This window comes from Leguminivora glycinivorella, chromosome 26 (genome assembly GCF_023078275.1).
Source record: "Leguminivora glycinivorella isolate SPB_JAAS2020 chromosome 26, LegGlyc_1.1, whole genome shotgun sequence".
NCBI classification, from domain to species: Eukaryota; Metazoa; Arthropoda; class Insecta; order Lepidoptera; family Tortricidae; genus Leguminivora; species Leguminivora glycinivorella.
The window spans coordinates 7,437,447-7,458,060 of NC_062996.1; the positions used below are offsets into that span (position 1 = coordinate 7,437,447).

At 38.4% G+C, this 20,614-nt stretch overlaps 2 protein-coding genes across 5 annotated transcripts; one reads left to right on the forward strand and one right to left on the reverse strand.

Annotated features, from left to right (window-relative positions):
• Positions 1 to 794: 794 nt before the first annotated feature.
• Positions 795 to 4,335, reverse strand: LOC125239797. The gene is made up of 3 exons (XM_048147485.1): positions 3,474 to 4,335; positions 3,284 to 3,374; positions 795 to 2,214 (listed from the first exon to the last, which is right to left on the reverse strand). Exon 3 carries the CDS (start codon positions 2,206 to 2,208, stop codon positions 847 to 849), a length of 1,362 nt encoding a protein of 453 aa, XP_048003442.1. The 5' UTR covers positions 2,209 to 2,214; positions 3,284 to 3,374; positions 3,474 to 4,335; the 3' UTR covers positions 795 to 846.
• A 1,934-nt stretch (positions 4,336 to 6,269) lies between these two features.
• LOC125240045 (PR domain zinc finger protein 5-like) lies at positions 6,270 to 19,574 on the forward strand. 4 transcript variants are annotated; one of them, XM_048147877.1, is made up of 7 exons: positions 6,270 to 6,468; positions 7,809 to 7,923; positions 8,484 to 8,600; positions 10,937 to 11,074; positions 15,584 to 15,741; positions 17,891 to 18,567; positions 19,348 to 19,574. In XM_048147877.1, exons 1-7 carry the CDS (start codon positions 6,328 to 6,330, stop codon positions 19,379 to 19,381), a joined length of 1,380 nt encoding a protein of 459 aa, XP_048003834.1. In that variant the 5' UTR covers positions 6,270 to 6,327; the 3' UTR covers positions 19,382 to 19,574. The 4 variants fall into 4 exon arrangements, with proteins under 4 accessions (XP_048003834.1, XP_048003833.1, XP_048003831.1 ...); XM_048147876.1 differs by having other exon boundaries at positions 17,891 to 18,854; positions 19,348 to 19,573; XM_048147874.1 differs by having other exon boundaries at positions 17,891 to 18,854; positions 19,362 to 19,573.
• The last annotated feature ends 1,040 nt before the right edge of the window (positions 19,575 to 20,614 follow it).

Sequence of the window (20,614 nt, forward strand, 5' to 3'; positions counted from 1 at the left end):
AGTAGAAACGGTGAAGATATCACGCCGAATGGAACTCTGCAGAATCTTAGGTAAAGTAGGTTATCCTGAGATACTGGTTTAGAGGTATCTTTAAGCCATAAGAATCTGGTAACGTCACGATCCTTCTCGTGTAATGCCATCTGTAAAAACGCCTTTTCTATGTCGGACGTCAATCCTATGTGATGTGTCCTGAATTTGATGAGTAACCCTGTAAGGTCTTCAAGCATGAGTGGTCCTCTGTATAAGCACTCGTTCAGACTCTTGGTGTTCTTGTTACTCTTGGAACTAGCATCATACACGATTCGCATAGGTTTTCCTCGATGACGTACTCCATGGAAGGGTAGGTAGTGAATAGCGTTACCAGTTGACGTTCCTGATGTGGGTACGACTTCTATTATACCCTTAGCTAATTGTTGTTTAAATGTATCGTCGTATGACATTAAGGTTTCTTGGTCCATGCGTTTCAGTAAACTTGACAGACGCCCAAAGGCGATTCCAAAGTTATTAGGTAAGTCAGGCGGATAAGTTATCCATGGCCAGCTTACCGTGTATCTATTGTTAATTTTTACTGTAGTTTCATTAAAATTTTTAATAGCTTCTTCTTCTCTTGTTGCTTTAGGTGAATCACAAATTCCTATACATTCCAATTCCCAAAGGTTTTTAATGTCTCCATCACAAAGAGGTGAATCTGGTTGATGAAGCTTCGTTTCAATACAAGTTTGAGCATAAGTCACTACATATGATTCCTCTTCAAGCTGTGGTTCCGTCTTGCCACTGACTATCCATCCAAGGGGTTAGCATAAACAACAGCTGTCTGTAGAGTGGTGATTCCTCTTTCTGAAATAGTCAAGACTGTTTCTTTGTTTTGGGATCCTTTGGAAAATTTGAAGGGCATAAGGCCATGTTGTGCCTTTCCTTTCCTGGGCAAAGTCTACAAGTCCAGTTTTCCTTACAGTCCTTTACAAGATGATTCTTCCTAAAGCATATAAAGCATCTTCCGGTCAACCGCTTCTTTCTTTCCTCTAAAGTAGAAGCGTCCTGGCACGTATAATTGCGGTGTTTGCCGTTGCAGAATATACAACCTAAGATTTTCCCTTTTTCCTTTGGGTTAACAGTTGCAGATCTGTTAGCAGATGTTGCAACATTAGATACGCTCGGTTTGCTTCCTTTTTTGGGTTCATTGGCCCTTTGAAATTTTCCTTTTCTATTTAGTCCTTTTCTGTTAGTACTTCCTTGATAATGTTGAGTATTTGAGGTATTATTTCCCTGTTGGAAATGATGCATTCTCTTCGCACGCTTTGCGTTCACATGCAGGGTACCGACAGTGCTGTCATCTACCTCATGTGATCGTTTCCTTCCAGCAATTCTCTCTGCATCTTCCTTTGCAGTGATAATTTTATTCAATTGTTCCCGGAGTTCTTGTGTGGACTCATTCTGAATTTTCAACTTTATTTCGTATATTAAATCCGAAGGAAATTTCTCCAAAATCATGAAACGAAGATGGTTGTGGTTGGTGTTTTCGCCAAGAGACTCTAGGATTTTAAGATTGCGCTCCACCTCGTTGAAAGTTCTTCTACAATCTTCTGCGCTGCTTTTTGCCGTTTCGATTTTGTATAATGTAGCATAGTGGGCATCAATCAGATGAGCTTTCTTGCCAAAACGTTCCTTTAGTAGAGTGACCGCTATCTTATAGTTTCCGTTAGTGGTAGGCAGGCCATCAATAGCTTTCTTAGCATCACCCGTCACTGAAGTTTTAAGATAAGACAGCTTGTCTACATCAGGTAAGTTTCTTGAGTCGATATTGCTGCTAAAACTATCCCAAAATTCGCACCAGGAAAGCACATCCCCGTTATAAACCTGTAGTTGGAGTTTCGGTAGTCGACAAGAGGAATTCACTTCAGGCGGCTTTTCCTGGGTCTCACGGGATACGGTGACTTGGTCGATCTTCGCCTTGAGTTCTGCTAAAGTCTCTTCTGCTAAAAGCTGCTGGCCACTAATCAAGAAAATTTCATCTGATGCAGGAGTTGTAGCTAAACGAAAGTATTCTGATAAATTAGCGTTGAGCCTATTCACTGCAGCTTGCAGTCTGTTATAGACGACCTGAGCCTGTCCTATGTTTTCTGACCGAACCGTACTGGGTATTGTTTCCAATTCAGCACCAATTTTTTCACTGGTGATTCGAAGTCTGATTAAGAGAATCTCGTCCATCTTGTCCTGGAAGGTACAGAAATATATACTATAAACTAGTATCTTTTATTAAAACTCTTATTGGGAAAAGTCTATTTAATTATCCTTCACAAGGATAGGTTTCTGACATTTTCTTTAATTATTTTAGAATGCTACTAGAAATGAGGAATTGTTTATTTTTTATTAATCTATTCTTATTATGGAAAACAACACTCAATAGTTAAAAGTAACAAAAGATTAAAATTTAATTTAATTTATGAGGACTCTTATTTGAAACTTTAATACTTTCACTTTAAAATTAATTTAATTAATGAGTTCTTTTATTTCCAAATTTAAATTATTTCACTTTAAATTGAATATCACTAAAGAAAATTGGAATATCTGTAAACATAACATACACACAGACATGTTATTGAACTCAAATTTATGTTAAGACTTATCACTTCTTATCAGTGCTTGTCAGTAACGTTGACGTTTACACGCAGGTAACTATAATATAACTTTGCACTGTCACTTTCACTCATTCAGCTTACTCATTTGTTTTATTTTTGTATTTAATTTGTATGACGTATTTTAACGAACACTATTGACACAAATTCACTTCTTATACTAAACCTGTAAAGAAGATGTTAATTCACATATACACACAATCAACATAAAAAAAAAACTTTCTCAAAGTTCTTTAAGGAATAAGTAAACAACATTGTGAGTTCAGGAAAAATATGCGAGATATGCATAACATAATATCTCACGATGTTAAAAACTTCTCTAAACTTTTAAAGAATACTAGAATTCGCCATTTTGACTCCGCTGCAAATACATTTCTTCATCCAAGTTAATCTTCGCCAATAACAAGTACAATGTCAAAATATTCAAGATATCTCTAATAAAACGTAATACGGATGTTAAAACTTGAATATTGACTGTAATATTCTTACTTAACTAACTTTATTTCTACTTTAGAACTTTAAACACGCCATGTTTCTTTGCAAAAACCACGAGGTCGTTTTCGCTAACTTTACGGCAAATTAGCTGACGATTGGTTTTTCTTTGAACAAACTTCATGTGATGACGAAGTAGTTATTTAAAAACTTACCGAGGAATTTCTTTTCTCTTTTCTCGTCTAATCCGGTGGTATGTGTCGAGTCCGTGATGGTTCACGGAGGCCGGTTCGTGTTTTTGTCTTCCTATGACGTAAAATACACATATTTTCAATAATCGTACTCATTCACCAATTTAATTCTTCTATAAAGCACTTGAAATTGTACAAAACAACTGCATCTTACCTATAAACTGGATGCAAACTTCTTGGGAACCAGCGCTGTTGCAGCTTCTCCGTAAACAAAGTTTCAAAGTAAAGCGTATTCTCTACGGGAATTAGTGTTGCCAGCCTTAGTCAGAACTCCCTGATTTCTGACATATTTAACGAATAAACTAACCGTAACTTGTTTCTTCTTCGGTCCTTTTAGATGCATCGTTATTACTTTTATACAAATACTTAATACTAAAATCTTAATTCTAATTAAGTTTAACACACATGTATCAAGTAAAATTCAAAGCGGAAAATTCCTCTGCCCCTTCTTATTTTACGCTTGTCTTATAAGACTTATAAGATATACCTGCAGTATACCATAGGCTAGTGCTTCTCTTCTTATCCCTGAAAAGATCTTCTAGCTTATATACTAATCAATCCAATATAATTACGAACACAAAGACAAAATTCTTACCGACTTATATCTATACACAGTTCAGTATGACCGTTTGACTTAATTACACATTCATCTTATAAGAAAATTCTCATTACTGCCTTCCAAGTCGAATCCGTTTGTAAAATAATTTCTTCTCTTCACTGAAGTTATCCGGTTAATCCTTTCGAGTCGTAATTTTCTCCCGACATTTCGGGTAATCTTCTTACTGTAACTGTAGCAACACTACTTCGTGCTATGGCCGCCGCGATGGCGCGATGGCCGCCATGTTTCGCTTTTGGCCAATCAGAGACGTATTCGTGACGTATCCCGGAAGCAACTGAAGCAACTTTGTTCAATAACATGACCTTTTATTTTTGAATAATGAATTTTTAATTTCATAAATTCGGACGAATACTGAAATCTTCATACTTTTATTTTTTAAACATTATTTATAACAAATGAGCCTTTTTTCTTATACGGGGAATAAAATGTATCTTATAAGTAAGTAAACCATCCTTTAGCCGAGAGAGTACGCCATGATGTATTTTCTCATATCCTGCCGTATTACACAGTCAATGAAATTACTTTATTCTTAAAAGTCTTCACTTATTGAGCTCTTGAAGTAACTTTCATAACTAAATGAGCCAAAATTGATGTTGAACCAGACCCTGTAATTATATGATTCCGCACGTGTACTTAAAGTACAAATCTTGCAATTTTTGTTACTATTGACACACACATGTTATTTTTCTTAGAATAATACGTTTAATGTTAGGATAGTACACCTTGCATTCATTTTAGGTTATGCCTTGATTCTATATCTGTTCAATCCCAGCACTAACCACCATTGTCGCCACCCCTCTCCTAGCCGCCTACGGTACATTTACGAGTCCGTAAAGGAGAAGGATGGCAACTTATTTGTGTGTGTGTGGTCAATATATATACTGACCACCAAACAGAATGCATGGTATACATACCTGACATTTCTATAGATGATTCCTCATCCACGCTCACGCTGTCCCAACCTTCTCGGGGCCAGGTGAGCCTCTGATCTGCTTCGCTTGCTTTTATGTTACGGCGGCTGATTGTCACTCCGTGATCTGTGGGTTTTAAGTGCTCATGAATATGGTATTCTCCTAACAACCGTCCCTTAGAACATACATCATCGTCATACTACTCATACTAAGGATTGATCTTATTCAACCAGACAGGGTACACCAAATACATCTTCCTCGGACGCCTACACGCCCAAGTGGATAGTCGAGACGTACCGCCACACTACGGCACGTCTGTCTGGAGCTCGGCGGGTGTGAGGACGTGCTGAACTGTCAACACCCTCGTACCTATCATACCGACTCTTCTGGAGAACTCGTCTTCCAGGATTGATAACAGTGAGGGCCGTCGGCGTACCTCTCGACCCCCGGCGACCTCGACAACCCGGGCTGAGCCAGGTACGCCGCCGACGTGCCCCTCGACCCCCGGCGACCTCGACCCCCGGGCTGAGCCGAGCACGCCGTGGACTCGCACCTCACCCTCTGGCGATCTAGTCTTACCAGGATTGAGAACAGTGAGCCGTCGACGTACCTCTCGACCCCCGGCGACCTCGACCCCCGGGCTGAGCCAGGTACGCCGCCGACGTGCCCCTCGACCCCCGGCGACCTCGACCCCCGGGCTGAGCCGAGCACGCCGCGGTCTCACCATGATTGAGCATGCATGCTTATTCTAAGTGTGTCTACCTGTCACTTACCGGCACCTTTAGCGTGCCTTGTCTGCTTGCGCCTCTGGAGAACTAGTCTTCCAGGATTGAGTACCATACTTACTATTTAGATAAACAACTCGGCACCTAGTGGCACCTTTAGTGCGCCTTGTCTGTTACTAAGATAATCGAGGTAATAGCCTTTAGTTAGATATGGAAACAATTGTAAGAGATACCATTACACCACTGTGAGCCACCAAGTATAAATAAATACTTAGCTTTAGTCGTCTCTGCAATATCTGGATAGCACGTGGATCACTTCACTGTGTGTTACACTTTTAAGTACTGGCGCGTTTCTCGCGCCTCGTGGAATGTCTACGTGGCACGTAGTTTGACAACTTTGAGATACTTACTATGGCTCCACCCAGAGGGCGCCGCCAGTGTTGCCGCAGGGGAATATTCTTGGGGCTCTATAGTTTCGCGTTGGTCGCGACATAGATTGTTTGTCTCAAATATTTAAATAGCTAGAAAGTGTTTCCGAAATCATATATAATTTCCTTAAGTTTGGTTTATAATAACAACAAATTGGTACTAACAGTCAGGTCGTTTATCTGGTCAACAAAGTAAGATTTTTATCGGATTTATTTGGTTTTAACATGGCAACATCGTATATACATAATATCACATGTAAATTTGTATCCAGCATGTTTGTTTTCTTTTCGTTTAGCTTGTAAATTAGTGAAATTTACTTGAAATATGGACTCCACTCAAAGTCTGTACGGAAAATGCCGGTGCTGTCTAAAAGCAGGCGACCATCGCGACGTCCTTAAAGAGTATTACTGCGATGGAATCTTTGAAGTATACTACGATATATTTTTGGAGTGTTTCAATGTTTCTGTAAGTAATTACTTTATATCCTTACAAGTTACTCTGTAAATTGAACAAGATAAGATAGGTATATCTTCATAACAGTTGTTTATTGACAAAAAATATTCAACTTGAAGTAGATTTAGTTCTCACTAGCTTTTGCCCGTGGCTTCGCTCGCGTTAGAAAGAGACAAAAGGTAGCCTACGTAACTCTCCATCCCTTCAACTATCTCCACTTAAAAGATCACGTCAATTCGTCGCTCCGTTTTGCCGTGAAAGATGGACAAACAAACAGACACACACACTTTCCCATTTATAATATTAGTATGGATTTACTTTATGATAAATGTTAGGTTATACTTAGACTGAAATAAATTTGCCGAAGTTTCAAAATGACCTGTTACATTTCCTACATTATTACAAGCTCCTGAAGTTTTATTATTATTATTATTATTTAATAAGCAGGCAGGCAGTTAAAGAACTGATATAGCCTGTATCCAGTGATCATTGTGACAGTAATCATAGCCGAGTTGTAGATGTGATGTGCTTGTCTAGTCTATTTTTAAACTGATTAACACTTTGTGCTGAGACCACGTCTTCTGGGAGTTTGTTCCAAGATCTCACTACTCGATTGCTCAAAAAGTGTTTATAAGGGTTACTGTGAGATCTATCTCTCTCTAGCTTTAAGAGGTGACCTCTCAAACGAGTGTTGTTATTACGCTTGAATATCTCTTGAAATTCCTTGAGTTTTCTAAAAAATATTTTGTATATGTCTTTCTGGCAATAGAAGAGAATAGGCAATAGAATTTGTAGTTGGTGATACTCATATGAAGAATATAACATTTAGCCCCAAAGTTTGTGCTTCTAAGCTAGGCGCTCATAAAATGACAGGTTGTCAAAAAAGTAATTCATTTGAAGTGATGGGTCGAATATTCGGCAAATATTCGTTATTGGGCAAGTTTTTCAATGTTCATATTCGGCCGAATAGTACGTTACATTGCCGAATATTTACCGAATAAACAAAGTAAACAAATAGCATAAGTTGTTTCGTAATTCATCGGATAATGACATTCTATTTCAGCATTCTAAGGAACTACCAAAGGGAGTTAAAAATGTGTTAAAATATAAAATACAATAATTAAAAAAAAAGTAAAAAGAATGTATCTTAAGAAACAAAAACCAAATTTTTTCTTATGCAGTAAATTATAGGAACATTAAGATAAATGTGTACCCATTACCAATCATTGAATGGCTTAACCGAATATTCGGCCGAATGTTCGGTTCGGTAACAGCTGAACCGGATGTTCGGCCGAATATTCGTATTCGGCCCATCTCATCTGTTATGAGTTTTAATTCTAGATTTGTTTTAGCTCTCAACATCGGGTGGAAGCAGTAACTTGATATGTGTAAATTGCATCCAGAGGTTGCGTGATGCAAATGACTTCCGCAAAATGGTGGTTGAGGCGGAGAAGCAACTGCAGTCTGGTATCTTCCTCTTTTATCTTTTATGTTAAGGCCTGTCTGTTATGTAAGGTCTGTCACACCTCGGACAATGGTGATCAGACATATGAAAGAGGCGCATTCCTCACACAGTCTAAGCTCGTGTAGGTGAACGCGTACCATGCTTGTATGAGTGAAATATGACAGGTCGACTGGTGGCGTTTCTGTCAGGCGCTAACTGTGAGGTAACCGAGAGGGGGTGGGCGGCACTTTCAGCGGGGAGCGGGAGTGGCCATACTGTACGATAGTACTCTTTATTCTAGGGCCTGATGTATTATCATTTATCGCGCGACCATGGTTGCCTTGCCTGCCTGATAAATACTTTTTAAGGTACAGCGGTTGTTTTGTTTAGGGTTTATAGGGTTTTTTCCATTGTTACACTATGATGTTGAGTTCTACATGTATCCACTGAACACGCCTACCATACATAATCGGTGGACACTCTATTTAATAATGCAAGCATTGGAAAACATGGGAAAAATGGACCAGTTACATTTGCCCCCTCCTCGAGATTTGCCCCACTGTACCTTATTGTATTTTTACAGTGAAAGATCCCGCGGATGAGGTAAAACAAGAAGACTTAGAACTAGAGTTGGAGTCCGATGATGATGATGGTGATATTGATGATAATGACTTCATGGACTCGGAAAATAAGGACTTTGGTGAGTTTTATACATACCCTCTTAGAATAAAAATATCCAGAATGAAAAAGAAACAATGGGTTTCCTTTCCTGATATAGTGCACCAGCTTCTTGTTATAAAATAGAGATGGGCCAAAATATTCGGTATTCGGCATATTCGGCAAATTTTGCGATGTTCGTATTCGGCCGAATAGTTCGGTTACATTGCCGAATATTTACCGAATAAACAAAGTAAATAAATAGCGTATGTTGTTTCGTAGGATAATGACATTTTATTTCAGCTTTCTATGGAACCACCAAAGGGTGTTAAAAATGCTTTAAAATATGATTAAATACCTACAATAATTATGCAAAAAAGTAAAAATAACGTAGCTTACAAAAACCAACAAACCTTACAAACCCCGTGTGGTGACGGGTTAAGAATATCACCACCCCCTTTCTTCCCGTGGGTGTCGTAGAAGTAGACTGTGGGATATGGGTTAAATTGTGGCGTAGGCGAGAGGCTGGCAACCTGTCACTGCAATGTCACAGTTTGGATTTCTTTCAGCCCCTTTTTTGCCAAGAGTGGCACTGAAACTTAGTAGTTCATGTGCTCTGCCTACCCCTTTGTGGGATACAGGCGTGATGTGTATGTACAAAAACCAAAATTTTCTTATGCACTAAATTATAGGAAAATTACGATCCTTAGTAACGATTACCAATCGTTGAAATTTTTTTAACTCTAAGCTAGGATTTAAAATATGCCGGAACCGAATATTCGGCGGTATGTTCGGTTCGGTAACAGCTGAACCGAATGTTCGGCCGAATATTCGTATTCGGCAAAGTCCGTATTCGGCCCATCTCTATTATAAAGCTATCTATAGTGCCTGTAAAATTATCACATCTGTATTCTCCGCACTTAGTTGGTAAATCGTAGGATGAAAGCTCCAGTCTTCACGATGCAGGCTAGACCTTTTTTTGTATGAATAGGACGTTTGACCACGATCACACCTGATGGTAAGTGATGACGCAGTCTACGGTGGAGCACGCTTACCTATGAGATACCTATTTGATCTTGCTTTAAACGAGACCTGGATTGTACTCATGGGGAAACAGACTCAGGCAGAGCATTCCACTCCTTGGCGGTTCGCAAATGTTCTAAGAAGCTCTTATATATTTCTATAGTTTATTTTTCTATTATTAACTTAGGCTTTATGTAATAATATGCAGATTTGGAAAATAAATGTATTGTTGTTGTTGTTGTTCTGCGTGGTATTGAAAATGAAAGCAAGAAAGAAATACCTAGTTATTTGTTATACAAGGGTGCAAAGTTGTATTTTAACGCCGAGTGTGGAATTGAAAAACGAGCAAGTGAAAGGACTCTATAGTTGAACCACGAGCGAAGCGAGTGGTTCGAAAATAGAATCCTGAACTTGGCGAGTTTTTAACACACGAGAAGTAAAATACATTTGCACCCGAGTGTAACACAAAACTTTTCCCCTCACTATAGATAGAGCACAACGCAAAAAATGCGTTTGTCACTGCTTCCAGTAGTTCCACAGGTGGTAAAACATCTTCATCAATAGATTAACCCACTTTTATCAATTTTAAGGCAGAAAATTTGGCTATATTCAAGGTCAAATTACTTTACCCACTAGTAGTGGATAAAATGCGTTTTTACTCGCTGGTATTAAAGGACAAAACACGTGTTTCCGAGCTAGTGAGGGGAAAAAGCATTTATTGCGACCAAAAAAAGATTTTTTTTTTCAATATTAATTGGGGACACCTTACACAGATCAACTTAGTCCCAAACTAAGCAAAGCTTGTACTATGGGTGCTTAGCGACGATATATATATACTTAAATAGATAAATACATACTTATTATACTTATAAAACATCCATGACTCAGGAACAAATATCTGTGCTCTTCACACAAATAAATGCCCTTACCGGGATTCGAACCCAGGACCGCTTAGCAGGCAGGGTCACTACCGACTGAGCCAGACACCACTCAGAATAAGCTCTGCCACAGATGGTGCTAGAGCGCTAGTCTTTTTTTTTTATATAATCGGATGTCGGAAGGATTTCAAAGGCCAAAATAAAAAATGGCGGCTTAAATGGGATATTGGATCGGATAATGAAAAAAGGCGTTATAAACTATTTTTAACACCCGACGTAAAAGCGACGGGGTGTTATAAGTTTGACGTGTCTGTCTGTGGCATCGAAGCTCCCGAACGGATGAATCGATTTCGATTTTTTTTTTTGTTTGAAAGCTGAGTTAGTCGGGAGTGTTCTTAGCCATGTTTCGTGAAAATCGGTCCATTATGTCGCGGTCGGGGTTTTTTTCAAAATTTTAATTTTGTGGTTATATACTCAGGTCCTGACAATGATGATACGTTGGCCCGTGACGAGGCTCGCCTGATGGCGCGGTTTACAAACCTGCGCGCTCTGCCGTCCAGGAAAACGCTGCACGAAGTGTGCCCGGAATACGTCATGCATCTTGACGTATTGCGAGGTAAGTAACTCATATTATCTTTTTCTTCTGTGACAATTTGATATGTTTTCTCTGAAGAAGAACGACGTATTATTAAGCAATAATATAATTTATTGAAATTAATTTCCATAGAGTACCTAGTCTGTTCATATTCTTTGATGAATACTTTTGCATGTTAAATTGTATCTTGTTATTTAATGCATGTTAGTTATAAGATGTAATGTTTTGAAAAGAAGTTGCCCGCCGAGTTTCTTGCCGGTCCCATAGTGGATACCCCCCTCCCAACTGAGGGGGGACTGAAATCTTCTCGAGGCTGAGGCGTAGGGTTAGAGCCGGCGTAGCTTTATTTGACGTTCATATGCGCATTGTAATATGCCTACTTGAAAAATAAATATTTCATTTTCATTTCATTTTCATACTAAAGACATATAGGGTAAGAAGGGTAACTCCCCTTCGCGGGCACTGTCCCAGTGTCAAAATGTCCATGGGGACAATATGCCCAAATGTTAAAATGTCTATGGAGTCAATACGTCCAAAGGGTCAACTTGTCCAAAGGTCAAAACGTCCTAGGAGTCAATATGCCTAAAGAGACAAAATGTCCAAGGGTCAAAACGTCCACGTAGTCAATATGTCTAAGGGTCAAAATGACCAAGAAGTCAATATGTCAATAGAGTCAACATGTCTAGGGGTCGAAGCGTCCAAGAAGTCAATATGCCCAAGGAGTCAATATGTCCGCAGGTCAAAATGTCCAAATAGTCAATATGTCCATAGAGTCAACATGTGTAAGAGTCGAAACGTCCAAGAAGACAATATGCTCAAAGAGTCTATATGTCCAATTTGTCCAAGGGTCAAAACGTCCAAGGAGTCAATATTCAAAAATAGGAACAAGTCTGTCACACGTGCGGTACGAGTGTCGATTTAAAAAGCTCTCTTCGGTCGTGTTTTAATTTATCTCCATTCGTTTCGAACTTCCTTATCGCACGTGTATCGTAAGACGTTTTTCAGTACAGACGCCCCTCCGAGGTTTAGACCTGACAAGAAATGAACTTCTCGCACTAACTGAGTGCGACTGCGTAAAAAAAGCACCATCTGTACTGAAAAATAAATAAAAAATCATGCAAGTTAAATTTGACCCACTTCCCGGTTTCCGATTGAGCTGAAATTTTGCACACATAAGTAAATCACGTGACAATGCAATATTATGGTATCATGGAGCTGATCTGGTGATGGAGCAGAAAGGTGGCTATAGGAACTCAGTAATGAAAGGTATCCCCATTGAGTATGGTTTTTAGAAACGTCTCGGAGAGCAGTAGATAACTGTTGAAAGAAAAGTAAAAAGGCGATAAAGGCTTGTGCCAAAATAGTACATTACGATACAAGTGCGTAAAAAACCGGCCAAGAGCGTGTCGGGCCACGCTCAGTGTAGGGTTCCGTAGTTTTCCGTATTTTTCTCAAAAACTACTGAACCTATGAAGTTCAAAACAATTTTCCTAGAAAGTCTTTATAAAGTTCTACTTTTGTGATTTTTTTCATATTTTTTAACCATATGGTTCAAAAGTTAGAGGGGGGGGGGGGGGGGGGGACGCACTGTTTTTCCTTTAGGAGCGATTATTTCCGAAAATATTAATATTATCAAAAAGCGATCTTAGTAAACCCTTATTCATTTTTAAATACCTATCCTGTCATATCATATATTTGCATGTGGAGGGTGGTTGCATAAAAAAGAATAAATCAGTCTTAAAGCAGTACTCGTCTTTGATTCACGCTCCCTGCGTCCTTACATACTAAACATGGCGCAGCCGGTTTTTAAAATGGATTGATTTATAGTTAATAGTGGTATTTGAACTGAGTGTTAAAAATAAAGGGTTATACCTACAGATATAAAGACGTAAAACTAAAAGTAATTAATTGCAAAGTACAATGGAATCAGTTTTGCAACCACCGCCGCCGTTCGTATTTGAAAATAATCTTGTAAATGTGACATCTGGTAATTTGAGCAAAGAGTGGGATAAATGGAAGAAGAGTTTTATGATTTATTATGCAGCGTGTGAAATCGACAAAAAAGACGTGACAGTGCAGATAAATATTTTACTTCATGTCATTGGTGAACGATGTCGGGATGTATACGATCAATTTACAGATAAGACGAAATGTGACACGGTTAACAAAGTGTTGGAGAAATTTGACTGTTTTTTCTTTCCAAAGAAAAATTTAACAATTGAACGTCACAGATTTTTTACACGCGATCAGAGCGAGTTCGAGTCCGTTGAACAGTATGTGTTCGAATTAAACAAGATGGCCGTAAAGTGTGAATTCAAAGACTTGTGCCAAGATTTAGTGCGAGATAGATTAATATGTGGAATAAGAGATGGATCCTTACGAGAACGTCTATTAAGGGAACCAGATTTGACGTTAACGAAGGCTGTGGAGATCGGTAATTTAGCAGAATTATCTCGCGCACAAGCTGTGACCTTGAAATCAGAGAGTACTGAGCATCACCATGTTCATGGAATAACGAATGAAAGTCAAAATACTAACGCTCAAGTGAACGAGATTGATGCCATACAAAAGAATCGTCGATTTTCTCGAGCACAGCGGTCAAGGTCATCGCGCGCGCGGCCGGGCGGACAATGGTCGCGCCCAGGCCCGTCGCGACAGCAGGAGCAGTATCAGGACTCACGAGGTGCTAGAGGACGTCAAACATCTTCACGGTACCACGAGGAGAGACAGTGGCACAATACGCCGAGGTATCGTGGTTGTTCACAGTGTGGTGGTGTGCATGCCAAGTTTAAGTGCCCGGCATATGGACAACAGTGTTTAAATTGTAAGAGATTCAATCACTACTCCAGAATGTGTGGAGTCTATGAGGTGCGCGAGGACTCTTCCGATCAGGTAAATAAAAATGAGTTTCTAGAGAGTTTACAGATAGGTGATACAAATATAACTTTCAAGTTAGATACCGGTGCTGACGTGAATATCCTTCCTTTCTGTAGGTTAAAAGATTTAAATATTTGTGAGTCAAATTTAACAAAAACCTCTCTGAAATTAGAAGCTTATTCAAAGGGTAAAATAAAGGTGGTAGGTAAATGTTATTTAAAAGTCACATATAGAACGAATGTTTATGTTTTACGATTTGTCGTCGTGGACACAGATTCAATGCCGATATTAGGTAGGTACTCGTGTCGAGAGCTTAACCTGGTTAAGAGATTATATACTGTAGAAAAGAAAAGTGAAATTTTAGATCAATATCCGGACGTTTTTAATGGTGTAGGTTGTTTGCCAGGGAATTATAAAATAAGGCTAAAAGAGGATGTGAGACCAGTTGTCCATTCCCCTAGGAAATTACCAGTAGCATTAAAAGACAAAATTAAAAATAAGTTGCAAGAAATGCAGGAACAAGGCATTATTGCCAAGGTCGAGCGCCCCACGGACTGGGTGAATAGCATGACGGTGGTCAAAAAGCCTAATGGTGACCTACGAATATGCTTAGATCCCCAGGACCTAAACAAGGCGATTCGGCGCGAGCACTTCAAGTTGCCAACCATAGAAGAAATCACTTCTAGTTTATCTGGAGCTAACAATAACACACACAATATATCACACGTTGGGGTTGGAATTAAAAAAAATATCAGCCCCCACTTTACATGTAGGGGGGGTACCCTTTTTTTTCCATTTTTTATTTTTGCACTTTGTCGGCGTGATTGATATACATATTGGTACCAAGTTTCAGCTTTCTAGTGCTAATGGTTACTGAGATTATCCGCGGACGGACGGACGGACGGACGGACGGACGGACAGACAGACATGGCGAAACCATAAGGGTTCCTAGTGACTACACTACGGAACCCTAAAAAGGAAGTTCGAAACGAGTGCCGATAAATTAAAACACGACCGAAGGGAGTGTTTTAAATCGACACGAGTTACGAATTTCCTTTTCGCACGTGTATCGAACGACGTTTTTCAGTACAGATGGCTCTCCGAAGTTTCGACCTGACATATAATGAACCACTTCTCGCAATAGTGCGTATAAAAAGCACCATGTGTACTGAAAATGAAATTTTTGCGAAAAAAAACTTATTGAATTTAATGTTTTTTTCCCTCACTAGCTCGGAAACACGTGTTTTGTCCGTTAATACCAGCGGGTAAAAACGCATTTTATCCACTAGTGGGTAAAGTAATTTGTCCTTGAATAAAGTCAAATTAACTGCTTTAAAATTGATAAAAGTAGGTGAATCTAGTAATAAAGATGATTTACCACATGTGGAACTACTGGAAGCAGTGATAAACGCATTTTTTGCGTTGTAGTTTCCTCGCTATAGTGAGGGGAAAATTTTTGTGTTACACCGGGTGCAAATGTATTTTACTTCTCGTGTGTTAAAAAACTCGCAAGTTCAGGATTCTATTTTCGAACCACTCGCTTCGCTCTTGGTTCAACTATAGAATCCTTTCACTTGCTCGTTTTTCAATTCCACACTCGGCGTTAAAATACAACTTTGCCCCCTTGTATAACAAATAACTATTTTATCGCAGGAAAGGAAATTTGCTCAACGGATATAGAAGCCCTACTCAACCAGGACGCCAAATTAAAAATGAAGGTGAAATCCCGCCAAGACTCTGTCACTGAGAAAGTGGCTTATAGTCACAACGCACAGCTGATCTTGGAGTACTCCAATGCTACCGCTTTTAAGGTAAGTACTAGAATGGGTCGGATCAGGAATTAGTATAAGTATTACGGGAAGTTTGAAAGTTGCTATAACGGAAAAGATGAGGAGTGGCAGGTTGGCGTGGTACGGTCGTGTAATGAGGAGGGATGAACGTCATATAGGCAAAAGAATGTTGGAGACACAGATGTCATATATACCATAGATCAAGCAAACGTATCTACTTAGCGTGTCAAATGAGTGAAATTCACTGAGTTGTCCGTCTTTAATCGCAGCTTGCAGCTTTCGGGCGTCAATTTTTGTAAGTTGAAGTGAACAAAAACATTAATAATGCCTCTTTAAGTAATATTAATTGCAACAACACAAAAAAATATGAACACTCAAGGGCCTGAGACATATTTAAAATCATAGGCAAGTAACAACTTCAGTACAAAATCTGACACGCTCGGCCGCCATACAAATGAATGAACTTGTTTCTTCTATCTAAATCTAATTCTGTGGTTGGAGATGAAGGTTGATGGATGGAGAGGGAGGGGTATACCCAAACAACGCTGGATGGATTGTGTGAAAGAGGATATGAGAAAGAAAGATGTGAGTGTTGAGATGACGAAAGATAGAGGAGAATGGAAGAGGAAGACGTGTTGTACCGACCCCACATAACGTGGGATAAGGGTAGGAGGAAGAAGAAGAGACAAGAATCCATACTAATATTATAAATGGGAAAGTGTGTGTGTCTGTTTATTTGTCCACCTTTCACGGCAAAACGAAGCGACGAATTGACGTGATTTTTAAACTGGATATAGTTGAATGGATGGAGAGTGACATAGGCTACTATTTGTCTCTTTCTAACGCGAGTGAAGCCGCGGGCAGAAGTTAGTTGTACAGTCAGTTTGTGTGCCATACAAATTTGTATGCAAGGGGGTCTCCTTTTCTCTGCAGGTGACTGGTAATACATTACGGTACAAGTGCCGCAAAATGGAAGTTCGAAACGAGTGGCGATAAATTAAAACACGACCGAAGGGAGTGTTTCAAATCGACACGAGTTTAACGAGTTCCGAATTTTCGCACTGTTTAAAATTTCGGACGGCCATCTGTACTGAAAAACATCGTGTGTCGTACACGTGCGAAAAGGAAATTCGTAACTCGTGTTGATTTAAAACTTTCGCAACTCGTTTCGAACTTTTTTTTCACACTTGAATCCTAATGTTCTATTATAATATGTTTGACTGGATTCAAAATCACTATATTTTCATAATGTATATTCATATATAGGTACAATAGTTATAATATACACCGTGTTTTTTCTGTTTTCCGTTAAATTCGACACGCAGGTTCATCATCAGGAACCACCCTGTATATCGCTTTTCAATAAATTCGAAAAAAATTTTTTTTTTCCGTTCCATACGTAATAAATGATTTAATTAGTGTGAGAGGACCTTAATCTTATACTTTTAAACGAGCAATTCTTGTATATTTATTTATTTATTTATTTATTTATTTATTTATTTATATATATATTTATTTACACTGACGATCTCGGAAACCGCTCTAACGATTTCGCAGAAATTTGTTATGTGGGGGTTTTTGGGGGTGAAAAATCGGTCTAACTTATCCTTAGGTCCCGGAAAACGCGAATTTTCGAGTTTTCATGCGTTTTTCTTCGCGCGCCATCTCGTGTGCAGTAGTTGTACTGTTAAGACAGAATTCTTTCGGTCGATGTAAGTACTATTTATTGCAAACACTAGATGGCGACACAGGTCAAGGCTAAAACGAATAGAAAATACACTATTTGAGTTTTTGTGGCGAATGGCTTTCGCTCGATGTAGGTACTATTCATTTTTGAACTAGATGGCGACACATGTCAAGGATACGAAACAGAACCGAGCGAAGCTCGGTTGCCCAGATATTCATAACATTAAAGTCAGTGTCAAGTGTCTGACGGCACATGTCAAAACAAATAACATAAAGAAGTGGTAAGGGATGCCACACAAGTGTTCAGTAATCAAAATTATTTTTTTAATAATTCGATAACCGTAAGAGATAAGAAGTTTCTTTGAGAAATTAATTTTATTTGACCTAAAGAACCTTCTTTTAAAGGTAACGGAATTCAATAAAAACATGGTGTATATTACTGGTCAAATTTTACATGTCATAATTTTGCGTTTCTTGTTTTTAGGGTAAAAGCAGAGTTGGTCTGCCCTGTTACTTCTGCAAAAACATTTTCGAGAACATAGAAGAATTAAGAACACACCAAAAAGAACACAAACTAACAGACGTTATGAAATCTTTGAATACCCTTAACCCTTACAATCTCGTCATAAATGTAGATGTAACAGACCTAATGTGTACATTATGTGATAACAGCTTCAATAATTTAAAAGAATTTAAAACTCATCTAGAAGCGAAACATGATAAAAAGTTTTACACCAAATTCGAAGACAGAGTAATACCGTTCAAAGTACCTATGGATAATAATTATATATGCCAAATATGCGATCTAAAGTTTGAATCTTTTGGATCGATAGAAACACATATGAACAGACATTTTAGTAATTATATTTGCGACGAGTGCGGAACGGGATTCGTAACTGGCTTCAGATTAAAAATGCATATAAAAAGCATGCATGTAGAAGGCACTTACCATTGCGAGACTTGCGAAAAGATATTTCCATCGCATAAGAAGCTTAAAAATCATGTAGTCAGTGTGCATAAAATGGTGAAAAGGTTTAAGTGTACAAAGTGTTCGGAGCGATTTAAGGATTACGTTAAACGCCGTCAACATTTAGTTCAGGTACATGGCCAAGCTAAATTTGACTATAAATGTAGCGTCTGTGAGAAGTCGTATACAAAAAGGTATGTCTTATACCAGCATATGAAGCGAGATCATTTGGAAGAGTTACATTTTGAATGTGAAGTGTGTTGTCACAAGTTCTTCGATCGGCGAGATTTAGAGTCTCATATGGTGAAGCATAATGTGGCAAGGATATTTGAGTGTAGTGTTTGTAAGAAGGCATATGCGAGGAGGAAGGCATTGAGAGAGCATATGCGGAAACACAACAGGCTTGCTTGCGCGGTGTGCGGACAGGCTTTTGTGCAGAACTGCAGTCTGAAGTGGCATATGAAGACGCGTCATCCTGAGTGTAAACTGAAATAAAAGTCATATACAAAGAAAAAATTACCAAGGCCTCGCAAGTGTCCAAAACTGGATTCGAACCAGTGTCCTCCGTTATCGCGACGGATGCCTCAAACCACTCGGCCATTCAGTCACGGTGGCAAGGGTCGAAATTTTCAAGTATATGACACAATTACCGAAGGCTAAGGCGCCCCCCGCCATCTCTGAGATAGAACCGAAACTAGTTCGATCTCCTAACTAAATCAACCCATGTGATTACGAGTTAGCGAAGAGAGATGGCGCTGCCATGCTAATTCTTAGAACAAATTAAATTATCCTCATAGAAAATAATTTAATTTGTGTTTAATTTGTTGTTTGTAATAATTTAACTTGAAGGCCTTGGTCATTTTTTCTTTGTATATGACATTTATTTCAGTTTATAGTTAAAAAAAATACTAGTGTGTCTACTTAAAAATACAAATTAAATTATTTTCTATGAGGATAATTTAATTTGTTCTAAGAATCCTGAGTGTAGTTTTGGAGAAAAGTGAATAATGTTGTTACTGTGCATAAAATTAAAGTGAATAATGTTCTTACTGTACGTAAATATTTATTTGGGAAACCTAGTGGATCTTGCTCAGCATCATGGACTCTATCAGCCTACCAATTTTTATCCAAATGTACAAACATAACGGGAATTGCTAGGGTACGCTTTTTTGTATGGGCTTTGTGTGTCCCGTGTGTGTGTATTCTATGGTCCTTGGTAAAACTATTATTTTGTATGAATGTTACATTAAATATTTGATACAGGTAGTGTTGTGTTTTATTAATGACAATTTTTGATATTGCGTTTCCATTATTAAAAGGTCAAAGCGTATGGCCGGATCGCCATAGCAAAATCGCCCCTAGCTGAATTTGAGATATTGTTATGCACGATTATTTGTCATATTATTACTTTTGGTGAATAGTATGCCTTAAATGATTACCGTTTGCGAAAAAATGTAAAAAAAGAAATTTAGATGTTTTTTCTTCAAAACCACGTTTCCGATTGATTTGTTCTTTGGGTATTTTATTGGTATATTAGGGATACATAAAATTAAAAAAAAAAACTTCCTAACTTTAAAAAAAAAATTTCAGTTTAAGCTTTTTTTTACTACATATGAGTTAGCGACCTACCATATTTTCATATAATATCCGCACGATTGAATTTTTTATATTTGTGAATCTCAATGACTTCTCTTACCAATCTCGGTATGTAGTGGCGTTCCGTCGAAATTACCTAAGGCCGATAGTCCACTATCATAGATGTAGGACTAGCTCTCATATTTAAACATTTTTAAACATTTATTTATTTAAACATAAGTGTACATCACAATCAGTTAGCTTCGGTTCCTACACTAGGCATTGCCTGTCACGCAGGTAACCAAATCATAAAGAATGTTTCCACAATCACTGCTCGAAATTTAAAAATGTAGGATCATTAAAAAATAAAGCATGCATTACAACGATATTAAGCTTTGATGAAGTATACATATAACTGAATGCTTAAAAATGAATAAAAAATCAGTAGTAGTATGTGAGCTGCTTGATTAAGTGTGAATGTGTGTGTGTGTGTGTGTGTGTGTGTGTGCGCGTGTGTATGTGTGTGTGTGTGTGTGTGTGTTATTTAATAACTCTCAGTAAGTTCTCGATATTTTCATAATTAAGAGTTTTGAGCCATTTTTCAATTTTGTTTCGTACTTCCCTGCCAGAGTATTCTTGCAGAGGTAATAGTTTGCATATTTTGTT